The sequence below is a fragment of the Eurypyga helias genome, unplaced genomic scaffold, assembly GCF_000690775.1.
Source record: "Eurypyga helias isolate BGI_N326 unplaced genomic scaffold, ASM69077v1 scaffold2834, whole genome shotgun sequence".
In the NCBI taxonomy this organism is placed as follows: domain Eukaryota; kingdom Metazoa; phylum Chordata; class Aves; order Eurypygiformes; family Eurypygidae; genus Eurypyga; species Eurypyga helias.
In genome coordinates this window covers 30,419-45,147 of record NW_010246620.1, presented here as the reverse complement: position 1 = coordinate 45,147, position 14,729 = coordinate 30,419, and the positions used below count along the sequence as shown (strand labels likewise).

Sequence of the window (14,729 nt, the reverse complement as noted above, 5' to 3'; positions counted from 1 at the left end):
CATTGCTCTTCTGGCCAGTGAGTTTGAGGACAGGTGAAGAAAAGAGTAAGAAGCATTCTAAACTGAAGAATGCAAGAAGTTTTCACTGCTTGTGGAGTTTCTGCTCCTTGAAACAGTGAAGAAACTTGTTTTCACTCACTTTTAGTGGCTTTAAGCAGACACAAATTCTTAATATACTTTCAGATATCTTTAAAGATCTTTGATAGTTGATCGGAGTTTAGAATGAATGAAGATGATGGCTGATATTGTTATTGAACTGTAGTTCTGTGCTGTATTGTAACACTTTGGAAATAGAAGTGTCTAGAAATGAGGAGTAAGAACCTTTGCATTTCAGTGATAATTCTGTTGCCTTTTGTAATTTTTGTGTGCTTTTTTTTTAAGGAGGAGAATGTACTGTATCACATGTATTTCATAATCTGGAAGAAGAGTAGCGTTTGGAATAATGGCAACAGGAGACCTAAAAGGAAGTTTAAGAAAAATAGAACAAGGCCTTCGCTTGTTGAATTATCCAAGAGATGTGGATTATACAGTGTAAGCAGAAGCGTGAATGAATTTATGCTAATACATGTTCACACATCTTGCTGTCATCAAGAGACGTATAAATATTAACACCATAATCAGTAAGCAGAGCAAATATCTGTGGGAAGCTGGAGTTTGATACAGACAAACTGGAAGATAAAAGGATGCAGTTCTGAGCAATCCTTAGAATAATCCTGGAGTGTATTGCTATCCTGCTCTTCTTTCTTCTGCTGTTTTTGCTCTTCCTTTGATTAATCTCTCACCTTTGTAATTTCTTTAAGTTCTTGCAAAACTTTCTTCAGGAAATTTCATCCTGTAAAGATAAAAAAAAAAAACCAGAAAGTGTTGAATGCTGAGATGGAAATGCTGATGGACTTTAGGCCTGACAATGCTAAAATTATATGAAGGTCACAAAAATGTTGTTTTGAGCGTTTTACAAATAACAGTCAGGAGTGCTGAATGAGATATGCCTGGGGAAACAAAAATGGAGCTAATTGAGTATAACACGCTGACTAGATTAAAACACCTTTCGGGTTAACTGTTTGAACTCTTGTAATGAAAGGTTTTTGTTATCTTCTGCTGTGTAAAATAGTTTTGTTTCTCCATAGGTTACTAAAGGGTGATCCAGCTGGATTTTTACCTATCATCAGCTATTCTTTTACATCTTTTTCAACTTACATAGCAGAACTTCTGGTAAAGTGTGATGTGGAACTCACAGCAAAGAGTGACTTGCGTTTTATTGAAGCTATTTATAAGGTATCTGTCTTCATGTTCTTTGCAGAGAGACACAGTTTTGAATATGGCCTGACAAAAATTAAGCATCTAGTTGAGTTTTACTAGAAAGTGAAATTTTTTGGCAATGAACGTGAATTGTAATTCTGTTAGCATTTAGGATGAGTGGTAAGTCACTGTGGCAAGTCTTTAGATTTTCATGAAAATAAGGACGGATGTTGTTAGCCAAATCTCAATTTTGAGACAGTTGCAGAAACAGTAATATTATTGGTTTATGTTACTCTTGAAGAATGCCTAAATATATATTATACACTAATTTTATTGAAGTGAGCTTAGAAGAAATCATAACCATCAAACAATCACAGCAAACTTAAGGAATTGTAATGAAAGCACTGTTCAGAAGTCCAATGCTTAACAGTTTATAAATCGGAATCAAATTCTTCAGTGAATGAAAAAAATCTTGAACTATCCTTAAAAGTATCCATCAGCACAGTTTTATAAAAGGGGACTTGATGTAATAACAAGTACTAGCTTACTCAGCCTGGTTTTCCAACTGGAGGACAGACTCCTTTACAGAGAGGCTCTGTGGGAGCCCTACTTAGCCCTCTGACACATTTGCTGAGATCAATACAAGTTTTTATTGTGCTTGGGAAAGCTTTTGTTTAAGTTTTCCAGTATTAATGTCTGCAGTTGCTTGTTTCACGAATCTTAAGACTGAGTTAAACTTTACAAGAGTGGTGTGAACGAAATGTTTTTGTAAGAGGTATGTTGAAAGTATAGTTAGAAGAAAGAAGTGAGAACATAAAAATCACCAAATGAGAAAAGGTTTGACTGCTGAAGTGCAGAAAGAAAGAAAAGACTAGAAAAGTAAGAACCTGAGCATTCCATTTCTACAACAAACTGTGTGCTGTTTTAGCAAGTGAAGTAAACTCTGGTTTTATTGCAGCTTCTTCGAGATCAATTTCAGTATAAACCAGTTTTAACAAAACAGCAGTTTCTTCAATTTGGCTTTGCGGAAAGAAAAATGCAGATTGTTTGTGACATTATCAACTGTGTGGTGCAAAAACATAAGGAATTGAGTAACTCGAATAAGGTACTGATTAAATGGTAACTGTATTATAAGATTCTTTTGACGTGATTGATGCTGTAGGTAGAAGAGGCTGAAGACCAGTTTATTTGAAGACACAGCATCACTGATAGTCACAACAGGGAGAAAGTGTGATGTTGCATTAAAGATGATGCTTCGGTGCTATCAGTTCCACAGAGGACATGAAGCTCCCAATGCTTCATGGTGTAAACAAAAAATACTAGAATTAAAATAAATCTAGTACTTGGTATCATTACAGTAAGTGATGTATTCTTTTACACCTCTCAACATAGTTAATGTTTATGTAGCTTGATAGACTTAGCAGGAAGGTTTAAAACCAAAGCAAAACCATCTGATGTTGAAGTTCTGGTACCATTTAATTTAAACATGGTACTGTATTTGTGTTTCAGTGCTATATGTCTCAAATATGATTATTTTCATGAATCATTTTTCTTATGCTGTTAAGGCATTATTTTTTGTCAGTGTATGCTCTGTGTCTGTGTTCTTAAAAGGATTTTTTTAGCCTTCCTATTTTATAGGGTTTGGTTTGAGTTTATAACAGTCTTTAGGACTTCTGTATTCTTCATTTGTCATTTTTGGACGCATAACTGCATTTTTTTTCATATTTGTTTTGTCTTCAACTGTGGTACAAGTTTTCTTTTTATGACCAGCTTTGGTGCAGCCTCACGTAGGCATTAATGACTATATGAATCTGGCATTCATTTCCCAGATCTGTTTTCTCTGTAAAGTTGGATCGTACTTAATGTTGTTTTAGGCATTATTTTACCGCAGAGGTTTAAGAGTGTGTGTGATGCAATATTCCTGCCTGTTAATGATGGCAGAAAATGGGGTGTGTGATCCAATCCCCGTGTCATGTGTTTTGTCCTGTACCCACCCTCCCCTCCTCCAGAAAATATTTCTGTGTTGGAAACATTAATATTTTCTTCTCTTCACTTCAAAGGCTAAATACCAAACGAGGAAAAAACTCAGATCTTTTAAGTATGAATTATGGCCAAACTATGACAGTGTTCTTGCTAAAACTAGTGGCAGTGCTCTGAACTCCAAACAGGTATGAAGAGTTTTGTGTTGTATGTCTAAGATTAATCTCATTTGTAGCAAGTCAGGCTCTTTCTGGAGTCTGTGCTTTCATTTAGGTTTTAATGCTTGAGCAGACCAGGGTTGGTTTGGTCCCGGGTCTGTCCCCCCCATCCCCACATCTGGGGTGTGGGTTTTGGTTTTTTTTTTTTGTATTTTCCGAAGTGTGGTTGGCTGAAATAATAGCTGAAACACAGAGGGTATTGCTTATGTCTTTTACTGGGTAGTTGATCTCAAAGTCTTGGTGGCAGTTAGTGCTCTTGCATGTTGTTTAAATTTTATCAAATGGGGAGACAGCAATGAAAATGCAATTGGAAAAAGAATATACATCCTGTTTGGAGATTGAAGTGTGTTTGCTCTGACATTGCAGTGTTTTCAATGTAGCTTTCAAAACCACTTTTTGGTTTTCTGTTTGAATCTATTGAGTGAAGATTTCTTAATGTAACTGTCCTCTTGGCTTAGGTTTTACAAGAGTAACACGATTTTAGGCATTATGCTCCTCTTGGCCTCTGGAGGAGCCAGTTTTCCTAACATTTTCTGCTAAAAGGGTGCAAAGTAAAATTGTACAAAAGTTTTGGGACTGTGACTACCCATAAATGTTGGTGATTTCTATTTAGAAGGAGAATACTGCTTTTAACAGTGAGGAAGACTTAAAGTAAATATTTGGAATAAGTTACCTGGCACTTCTGGTTATTGAATGGTAGAAATGAATGGGGATATATGCGTGTATTAAGAATTCCCTAGAAGAGGAGAGGAGAGTTTCAGCTTTGCTAAAACATCTTAGGAATCTGTAAGTGTTCAGATGCTTCACTAGTAATTGTGGCTCTAATAATTTGGTAATTTGTTTTGGTTTGTGGCAGGTAGTGATCATAAGACTTGATCCACCTGGAAAGAAAAGCAAAATTTGTCTCTCTGTTCTCTCTAAGGCAAGCATTCAAAGGAAATGAAATGTGTTGCTAGTAGGTCTATTTTGGTGACAGTTGTCAAGGAAAAGAGAGAGTTCTAATCTTCATAATTAAATGTAGTCTTCTGAACGTTTGAGTGGTGGTTTTGGTGTTGGAACTGTCTATACACATGTACGGTCAGATTCAAACCTCCCAATCCGCGCTCGAAAATCTGACCACTGTAGAATGGGAGAGGCCATTACTCTTTATGGGAGGGAACCAAGGTACACTGTACGTCTGGTAACGTGTGTGCATATTTGTTTCACTGTACCTGAGTGTCTGTATGACTTTTAAAAATAAACTGTCTGCTGTTGCTTTCTGTGTTTTGCAAGCAGTTGGGATAAGATTGTCAGATATAAATAAATAAATACTAAAATGATCCATCTTCTGTCAGTTAGTTGGCTGATGAATTGATGAAATGTTCTTGTAATGAATAACCTGTGATTTTTATTTTTTTTAATTTTTTTTTTTTTTTAAATAATGTTCAAAAGAAGCCTCAAGTAGAAAGGCACTCAGGAAATGAAGTTATTGGTGACCTTCATCCACTACCCCTTCCAGCACAGGGAAATAATGAAGAAGAATTGTACCTGGATCATGATGTTGTGGAAGTTAAATGTGAACAAGTAAGAACTTTTATTTTAAGGCACTGTCTGCATGTATTCTTAACTTTTCTTACAGGGCCTTTCTAAAGGGATGAAGGTTTTAAAAAGACAGCTGGGTGCTCCCTAAGTGCAACTAATAGATACATAATATATATACTTAAAGTTGGAAAAAAGCTGCTTAAATTGTACTGTCCTTTCAAGAGCCAGTTCTGTCAAAAGTTTCTCTGAAAGCTGACTTCCATGGATAGACATATCATGGCAATTCTGAAAGAACAATGATTTTGAAATGTAGCAGAATATGGTTACTGAACTTGACGAAGATTCCACTTAATTTCATTGATCAAATGATGAATTATATCTGTTTTGAAATTAGAGAACATGTGTTATTTACACTTTCAGGTCATAGAAGATAATTCTCAGATTGAATTCCTAAAGAGTCAGCTTGCTGATTGCCAGGAAAAGCTTCATAAACTAGATTGGTTGGAAGATAAACTACATGTCTTAGAAGAGAAACTGAAAGGAAAGGTGATCATAGATGAGAAGGACTGGAATAATCTGTTGAGTCGAGTTTTGCTTCTTGAAACAGAGCTGCTGTTGCAATCCAAAAAGGTATGTCAACTTCAGTTTTTCTTTCATAACAAAAATTGCCCAGACACAGTGTTGTCAGCCTGTTTCTGCTCTTCCTACCTCCTGATGTATGCCTTTTCACCATTTTTAAAGGCATGATCTGAATGGAAGTGCTGTTTATGGAGTTGGTGGTATTTTTTTCTTAACAGTTAAGTTCTGTTTTTTTCTCATGCTCTATGAAGCGAAGGTCTCCATTGGAAATGGTTTCTTTTCAGGAACAGCAGGTATAGCTAAGCCTATTTTCATTAGTAATGGCTGTGTGTTTTTATTTCTTAGTGGACTTGTAGAAGAAAGCTTTTGAAGACTTGATTATGCTGTATTTGAAAGCTTAATGTTTCTGTAGTTCAGAATTTTGTCATGCTAGTGACACAATTAAGAGTTTCCTTATTCTGGTCTGGGTTATTCCGAATTCCTTATACTGGCCTGCAAATGTTGTTGCTGTTGATACAGTTGAATAGCTATTTCGTGATAATATGGTTGAGTATCTATTTTTTTTTTTTAATTCTCCAAACTCTAATCAGATACAGATAGTCCCTTTGGAAGATTGTCTTTATCCTATATGACTAACGTTGACAAAAATAGATGGCATGCTCAGTGGAAAATACAAAGTTAATGGAAAAGTTAATTCTTATTTTAGTCCTAATATTAGTTTGTGGCTCTTTTGAAATTTCTAGCCTAATTGATGGTCTTTCTCCTCTTGGCACTCTTCTCCCTCTCTTCCTATTTCTTGTTTGTGATGTTCATTGCATTTTTACGTGTATGGAGGTTCTGCAGGGGTGAGGTGGCTAAATTTGGCATACTTCTCAGAGCAAATCAGGTATTTTGTTGCATTAAGACTCCATTATTTTTTGTGCTGTTGAAAGGTCCTGGTATGCACATTCTATAACTTCATATATGTGCACAAGTACATGTTTTGATATGATGCTATGAACCATAGCAACAGCTTGTGATGACATGCATTAAGCACATGTATTTGCATGTGTGTCACGTGCATCCTTCAGATACTGCCAGATGCTTTCCAGAAGTTGAAAAGCGTTGTGGGAAATAGTTGATTAGCGTTGGGTTTTTTTCCTGTATTTGTAAAAATGTTGAGGTTACTTGTAATCAGGAGTTCTGAGTGTGTTGCTGGCCCTGCAAATTTGAATATGTTGCTAATACTTACATATAAGACTTTTTTTTTTTCTGTGTGCCTTGAAAATTATGCAAAGTCTTGAAATGAGAAGTATTCAGACTGATCACTAGATTGTTTCTAAAGGCTGTAGCTCAAATAAGGATTGACATCATCAATCACTTTTTAATCAGTGATGGTTCAAGTGATTTACCATTTGAAATCAATTTCTTATGGGTATTTTAATCTAATAACACCACCGATGGTAACGTTTTGTTCTGCTAGCAGTCTCAAGAGGCCTTCAGCTTAACAGCCCAGACAGGTTTGCTCCTGGTTCACATGTATTCCCTTCAAGAGATAGTAGTTACATTTATGCTAATAGCAGCATGGGAAATCTTGTGTTTCAGACCAGCCTTGTTCTTTATTTCTGCAAAATTGGTTTAATATGACTTCAGTAACATATTTATTATAATTGTGCGAAGGTTTGAAAAAGTATTTGGAAAATACTTAACATTATCACTGAAAAATTTCCAGTAAGATAATTATATTTCTGTACTGCATGTTACTGAAAGAAGGCATCTTCAGAAACAAGTTTGAATTTAGTTTGTGTGGTATTTTTGCTTGTCTTCTTTCAAAGCAAAAGAAGCTAGGTTTTATATTAAAAAAAAAAAAGTCTTCAAAACCCTAACTTTTTTGCAATAGACGTTTGAAAACTGCCAAAAAGTAATTCTTTGGGCCAAAGAATTGCTGCTTCTTTGTTTCATGAAATTGCATCCATCCTGTGCTTCAGATACAAAAGCAATTCAGAATTATTCCTTTCTTCTTACTCTTGCATTTTTTGGGGAACCTTTGGCATCTAGCCAACAGAGTGGGAACACTCCAAGGTCTGTCTTGCACTGCTGCCCAAGTAGCAGCAGCTGTGCATTTAGCTCTGGGAAGGTCTGAAAGCTACCACATCCATTTCAATGAAAGGAAGTGGTCAGTGCTTATATTTGATTTTTTTTTTTTTTTTTAAAAAAAAAAGGAAGTATCCATTATTACAGTTACTTTCAGCATCTTCCTGCACGGTACCTGCTATTTCTCCCTTGTTAACTTGGGTATTGTATTCCTGTTAACTGACACAGTTACTCCACTGTATGAAGTGGTACACTTTGAAATCTCACCCTTTCATAACGATAACTCATTGATGAAAAAAACCTAGGTGGTGTTTGAGCGTTGGATTTTCTTATTTTGAAATTAGAAAAGTGCACTCAAAACAACTTATTGTTAGCACAACAATATTTTTTTTCCTTGTTTATGAACAACCTTTTCTAAGCTAGAATGAGTTAAACTGAGAACCTTCCTTAAAAAAAGCTCTCTGATTTAGGAGCTTGGGAAAGTGGCTTAAAATAGACTTTTGAGTTCAAAGCATTGTGTGGAATGAATTTCAGTTAGTCTGTAGGCTAAATTTTTAGGATCAAGGAGCTGCATTTCTGAATATCAGCCGGAAGTAGAAGGTACACTTACTTCCTTAAGGTAATGGCAGCCAGCGTTGAGATGCAATTGTTAACATAGGCCAAGAACAGATTGTTTGTTCTACTCATACCTAAGTTACATGCACTATATTTGGACCTGCTTTTGACCTGTTTATGAACAGCAGTATTAATATTAAAAAAGTCCCCATGAAATAGGCTAGTCTTTTATTGCAGTGCGTGTATGAAAATGTTGGGTTTTTTTAGTTCTGTAAAGATAATTTGTGCAGTGCCAACATATCTGCATGGTATAGGAAATGCATACATAATTAACAAATATACTTTTGTTCAGTCAAAAAAATGATTTAAACAGGGTGCATGGCTAAAATACAGTAAACTTGTATTTCAGAGACCCTTATCTACAGAGTTCAGCAATTTAAGTCAAGAATGTACTTCGAGCAGGATTCCAGTTTCTCCTGGTGAGTATTAATGATTTTCTTTTTAATTAACATCATATGCTAAACACTTCTTGCAGACCTTGACTAAAATAGTGTTTTTAAGTGGAGAGTTGCAATTTAGTGACGCCTGAATTTAAATGCATGCTGCAAATTAGAAATTAACCTGCCAGTCACTTCATGTTTGTAACTTTATTCTTTAGAAGCTTTATTTACTGAAATAGTTTTTAAAGCATTAATGAAAATGCATAGAATAGTAATTAATACTACACATTACTCTAGTAAAAATCTCAAAGATGCAAATTTAATTAAGGTGCCATAGCTAAAGCTGTGAAAAACAATAATTTTAGCTTCACTTCAAAGCAGTTATAATGTATTAAAACCAAACTGTTCGTAAGCACAAAAGGAATTATTTGCTGCCATGAGTTTGTTATAATTAAAATAGTGTCACATTTATGATGATTCGTTTTTTGCTACTTTTGTGACAGGGCTCACGACAAGTCATGGCTTTTTCATTCATAATCTGTGTTTTTTCAAATCATTGCTAAACTTTCTCTATAGTTTCACATCCTTTGAAGCAGTTACCCAACAAACATTTTTGTTACGCTTCCTTATTTTTCAAGAGCAAGACAAAACCTCTTTCTTCCATTTCCAGTTTAATTTTGATAACATACAAGAAGTAAATGAAACAGCCTTAAGTGGGAAAGAAATTAAAAGTATTCCCCAGGCCAGAAGTAATTCTTCATTCTTCCTCAGTGGTAGCTCTTCGCCTGTTACCTTGCATAGTTCTCATCATTAATTTGGCTTGTTTCCCCTATGGCAGCCCATATTCCTACCACCAGTAGTAAGGAGGATATTCTATTTCCCGTTGTCATTTATTTGGCATTTTTGTTCAGTGTTGGGCTGTTGCGTTGAAATTAAAAGGGAATCTCAGTAATCCCGTTTCCATGGAAATTAGGAAGGCAGTTTCTTGGTTATGTCAAAATCTGTTTTAAGTTTGAAATCTCAGAAATTGGACCTTTTTACAAACCATAGAAAACTTGCAACATGTTTACTTCCTTTCATAAGTTTAATGGTATGCTACTGGCACTTGAGGACTTACGGTCAGCAAGCAGTCTGACTCAAAAGAGAATTTTCATATTTTCAGCCTTCTAAAATTCTCAGTTTGTTATTCCTGTTTCTCTAAATTATGATTCAGGAAATTTTAGGCATCCAAGTTAGGTGGCCAGTCTTGACCCTTCAATGTTTTGATGCTCTCTTTGGTTGTAGTGCTCTTCAGGAATCACAGCTGTACAGAAGAAATGCTTTTTAACTTTAATTTAAAACAGTTTAATATGATTTTAAATACAGAGTATTGTAGCTAAACATGTTCCAAAGGTATGATTCATAGGTGGTGGCCTTACTAAAAAGAAGGATATGGGGACACTTTCTCTTTTCTAAATACGAAATTCTCTTCCCTGGCATTAGTAGTCTAAAACTGCAAAGAATACCAAAGCCTTCCCAATGTAAAAGAAAAGTCTGTTTCTACTGAATGGATGGGAGTGGGAGGAGAGCTAAAGAAACAGCAAGAGCTTCATACAAATTTTAAGCTAAGCAAGAAGGTGATGATTGGTTATATTCCTCCTGTTTATAAGACAGGTTACTTAGCACAAAATAAAGACATGTTTGAACAGGCAGTTTACAGTAAAAACAATGTAAACTATTTGAAATTTCTATTAAATATTTGACCAGTAATTAGTCTCTCTAGTGTTGATTTCACTGTAATCAGGTTAAAGGTAGCATTCCTATGAATCTTTTTGGAATTTATTTTATGTGTTATGAATAGTATACTGCACTTAACCTTGCTTTAAGAAAATGGGAAACCTGTGTTGGACCCTCACCGGTAGCTTTTCTTTTTCCATCTCTAAACAATGCATTCTCTTCTGTTATTACATACTGTAAATCAAGCTATCTGATAGCTGACCTTGCAATAAGAGAGCAAAAAGGCAAAGGTGACATAAAAATGAGTATTTCTCCATAGATACAGAGAGGAAAGAGGAGATGCCAGAGGGTCTTCATCAGTCGCCTGGATACGGTTCACTGTTATCCACAGACCCATCTCCCAGCGCCATGACCATTAATTCTCGTGGTCTGACAGACATTTCAAAGGTAAGTAAAACTGGCAAATGCTTAGTTGATTTCCTTTCTGAGGTCAGGAGAACAAGTAAGCATTAGTTTTAGTTGTATATACTGCTAGGGAAAAACAAGGGAACTATGCAAAGCTACATCTAGGTCTGTCTCAAAAATCCTTTTGATATGTAAACAGTGCTTACAGTCACATTTTCTCAATGAATTTTTCAGGTTGAAAGTCCATCTGAAGAATATTAGCTTTGAAGAGTTCAGTAACTTTGTTGCTTTTAAATTGCAGGAGACAACAAGACAAAGAATGGAAAGGATAAGTAAAATGTAAGTATGCAGGAATTAATTTCCCAGGAGGGAGTTGTACTGGACTAAGGCATACAGAGAATGTACATATGTGTTCCAAACCTCAAAGGTCTCTACATCAGGTGTGGCATTTCCTTATGACTCTGCTGGATAATAAATCCACAGACAGTTCTGTATTTGTGGGATGAGTCACTGTTTTGGTTTCTAAAAAGCAATAGAAAGCATTCTTAATACTATTAACTAGAGATTAATGAGTGTTTAGGATCTGGTTGACAAGGAATGGGAATATTATTTATCTCCTGATAGGAAGAATTCCCTGGTACTTGCAACTTTTCTTCCTGAAAAATGACTCCAATAGCTTAAGTCAGTTTTTTATTATTTAAGGAAAATTAAAACCAATTTTAGCTCAGCATTGTGATAACTCTATTAAAGTGTATTTGATACTAGTCCTGAGATGTGTAATGAAAATAGTTTTTGTGAGAAATATTTTTATTGTGCTTGAAGAGCATTGCTCTCTAACATTTCTTCAGCAAGAGGTTTCTATTGTGCATGTGCCTGGCCTGAAAAAAAGCCGTAGCCTTTTTTGTGATTTAATTTTATTGTGTGGGTTACCTCTTTCTTTATGTATAGTTAAGGTTTACTGATATGTGGCAGTCATTTAAAATCCAGACCCATTGCAGAGGAAAAGGGGAGATGAGAAGAAACTTCAGGTTTCATGCTGCTTGTTAGTATTTAGAATTCATTTGAAAGTTAAAGGCAAGTCAGTTATTTCTTACCGTATTTTAGTAAGTGTGTGTCTAAACAAAATTTATTTTCAGAATTGAAGAAACCTCAGAATTGTTGAAAACCTCAAGCAACATCTGTGAGAAGACCTGAAAGCACAGGTCTTCAGACCTGGTCTCTGTAGACTGATGGATATCAAAACTAATTTGTATGTTTGTACAGCATTAATTTTTTAATATATCGAATTTGTAATGATCCAATGCTTTTATTCCTTTGAATAAATGTTTTCTAATGCACCTGTGTATTGATTTCCCTCTGCCGTCCCTGATTTTTGGTTTTAAAAACTCTTCAAATAGCTTCCCCTCACTTTTGTAAGATGAAGTCATTATAGCAGTGTATTTTTGTGTTGACATTTGTTAGCAGTGTGCTAAGTAATATGTTTTTTAAAGTGCGAGCTTGACGACCGTGGTTTACATCCTGTTGGACACGTTCCAGCTGGGACTTGCATATTGGGCCCAAGAGGCTTGCTTTCTTACATACCATCTTACCATCTGTACTGTTGAATAAATCTTAACAAAAAGTTAAAAAGCAGCAAAAAAGGTGTGTATTTAAATCTGTGTATTTATTTAAATAGAGATTTCCACGCTGTGCTGGAGAGCACCAACACGTTACTGCTTCCATTAACACTGACAGAGTGAGGGTCAAGTGTGATCTTAAACGCTAAAATATGCAAGTAAGTCTGCAGACTTGGACTGCAAGAGATGTGTTGAGTGTTTTAGTGCTCTTACCCAACACGTTTTAAGACCAGCAGCACACATGGAGACCAGCCAGTATACAAAGATACACAGCATTTTTATGATTTGAAGCTATATTGAAATTTCTTATTAGAGACGTAAGTAGATGTAAGACTTCCACAAACATTATATAATCAAACCAAAGGCTTGTGAGGTTTGATTTACTCATTACTCTTTGGAAATTGGTAGTGTATCAGATCAAGGTTTCTTTGTGCTATGATACTGCACGTAAATATTTTTTTGAGTTTGATATCACAAAACCAGTGGATTTTTTTTGGCAGAGTTTGCAGATGAAGGCAAAAGCAGCTGTTTGACATGCTGTACAAAGTGTTTGATATGTTTTAAATACAATTATGGTTTTTTCCTATAACTGCATGGAGTATATATTGACTTTTTTACATACAAGCAGAAGAACATACAGTGATCCACTGTCTTATATAAACTTCAGTTGAAGGAGTTTGGACTTTTGCAATAGAAAACTTTGTGTATAAAGTTTTTTCCAAAAAAACCTTAAAAAACCAAACGCCCGAACAACTTGGTAAGTTAAGTGATGTGAACATGTCTTGCTCCTTAATTGAAAATAGACCTTGCAAGCCACTGTTTGTGATATTAACAATGAAATGAAAGGTTTTCTTTTAAATGTTAGACCAGTTCAACAGAAAATAGGTGGTATTTTCTAAAATAGGACTACAGCACCATCTTGTGGAAATCTATATACAACATAATTACCGAAGTAAGGAAAAAAGTGTATTTCTATACAGTTAAAGTTACTGCTTTAAACAAGTAATGGTGAAATATTTTGAAATATTACCTCTCCGTACATTTTCCTATTTGCTTTGGATTCAAAGAGGCTTTTATGTTAAATAAGAATTATTCCACATGAGATTTGATAATGTTTGTGGCAGAAACAAGAACAAGGCACCTGCTGGTGGTTGATGTTACGGCAAAGATGAAGTCAGTGTAAATGATTCAAGTTACATCAATTTATCATTGAATGCATCTGACTGCTACAGTAAGTGTTAGAAAAAGGTCTTTCTAAGTGTGCAATTTAGTGTTATCTCTATTTAGTACTGCAAAATCGAAAATCTAGAGTTGTTCAAACTATTTCTTTCTTCCAGAAGATTAAACGCGGTACTTTTCTCTGCACAGTGGGATTCAGCGTTTGTAATTAAAGGCTGCTTCTCCTGCTTTCAGCACCAAGCAAGGCCTCTTTTGATTGAACTGAAGCCAAGGGTGTTTTACTGTTACAGCAGTTGAGCTGGTTTTCTAAAGGTCTTTCTCTCATATTTGCTTTCTTTTTCTGAATGAAATTTGGTTTTGAAATATAGCACCATCTTCTGAAAAAGAAATATTCATAGTGCATTCAAATCCTCTTTACATATTTGACTTATATATTTATTTTTTTAAAAAATTCATGTCTGTGGTTGGAAACACAGAACTCGTAAAGGTATATGTCACAGTAGAACTTCACCAAAGCCATGTAACGCTGGGAAATAGATGTCATGACTGAAAATAGCAACGTTTTTTGAATAATTACTGATGAAATGTTACTTCAGGCATTGTCAAAACAAAGAGTTGCATGGGTGGATCTTGCTGAGCAACAGGACATGTTGGATACCTCCTGAAACACAAATTAAATAATGCCAGATAATATTTCTCATTACAGTTTCTATTATGCCTAGCTCTCTCCAGTAACTTGGAAGAAATTTCTGTAGTTAAAGATATATACTCTATAATGATAAATCATTAATTGAACTACTGTTATTTCTGAAAGTTACTGAATTATTAGTTTAAACATACAATATAATTTCATAGTTAAGAATTCTTGACAACTCCATTTCCTTAAACATCAATAGAGTAATTCCACCTTTATATAACTGGAAGTATGCATTATGTGGGATGAAGCATAGTTGCATTAAAGTAGGATGCTAAAACCGAAGCTTCTAAAAAAATACGCTTTTTAACTTGACTTTTTTTTTAGCAGGGTTCTGAATCTATTAAAACTTACAGGATTCCCATTAAGATTTTGTTTTTTTCACTCTGCATTGTCTAACATCAGTGTACACTTTAATTTGTTTACTGAAATTAAAACATGCTACAGAAAACATAGTAAGTATCCTCACCCCAAATCTGTAATACTGAAAAGCAGTCTGATAACCTTTTAGTTG

At 35.0% G+C, this 14,729-nt stretch overlaps 1 protein-coding gene across 1 annotated transcript; it reads left to right on the top strand.

Annotated features, from left to right (window-relative positions):
- The first annotated feature begins 442 nt into the window (after positions 1 to 442).
- Positions 443 to 11,920, top strand: CEP44 (centrosomal protein 44kDa). The gene is made up of 10 exons (XM_010150448.1): positions 443 to 531; positions 1,128 to 1,275; positions 2,198 to 2,344; positions 3,300 to 3,407; positions 4,857 to 5,000; positions 5,379 to 5,588; positions 8,575 to 8,644; positions 10,641 to 10,768; positions 11,028 to 11,065; positions 11,863 to 11,920. The coding sequence occupies exons 1-10, from the start codon at positions 443 to 445 to the stop codon at positions 11,918 to 11,920; spliced, it is 1,140 nt and encodes a 379-aa protein (XP_010148750.1).
- The last annotated feature ends 2,809 nt before the right edge of the window (positions 11,921 to 14,729 follow it).

Excerpts from the sequence above, each read along its gene's own strand:
- CEP44 (XM_010150448.1), top strand. The coding sequence starts at position 443 with ATGGCAACAGGAGACCTAAAAGGAAGTTTAAGAAAAATAGAACAAGGC. Across the intron at positions 1,276-2,197 it reads TTATTGAAGCTATTTATAAG|CTTCTTCGAGATCAATTTCA; the intron begins GTATCTGTCTTC and ends GTTTTATTGCAG. Across the intron at positions 2,345-3,299 it reads AATTGAGTAACTCGAATAAG|GCTAAATACCAAACGAGGAA; the intron begins GTACTGATTAAA and ends TTCACTTCAAAG.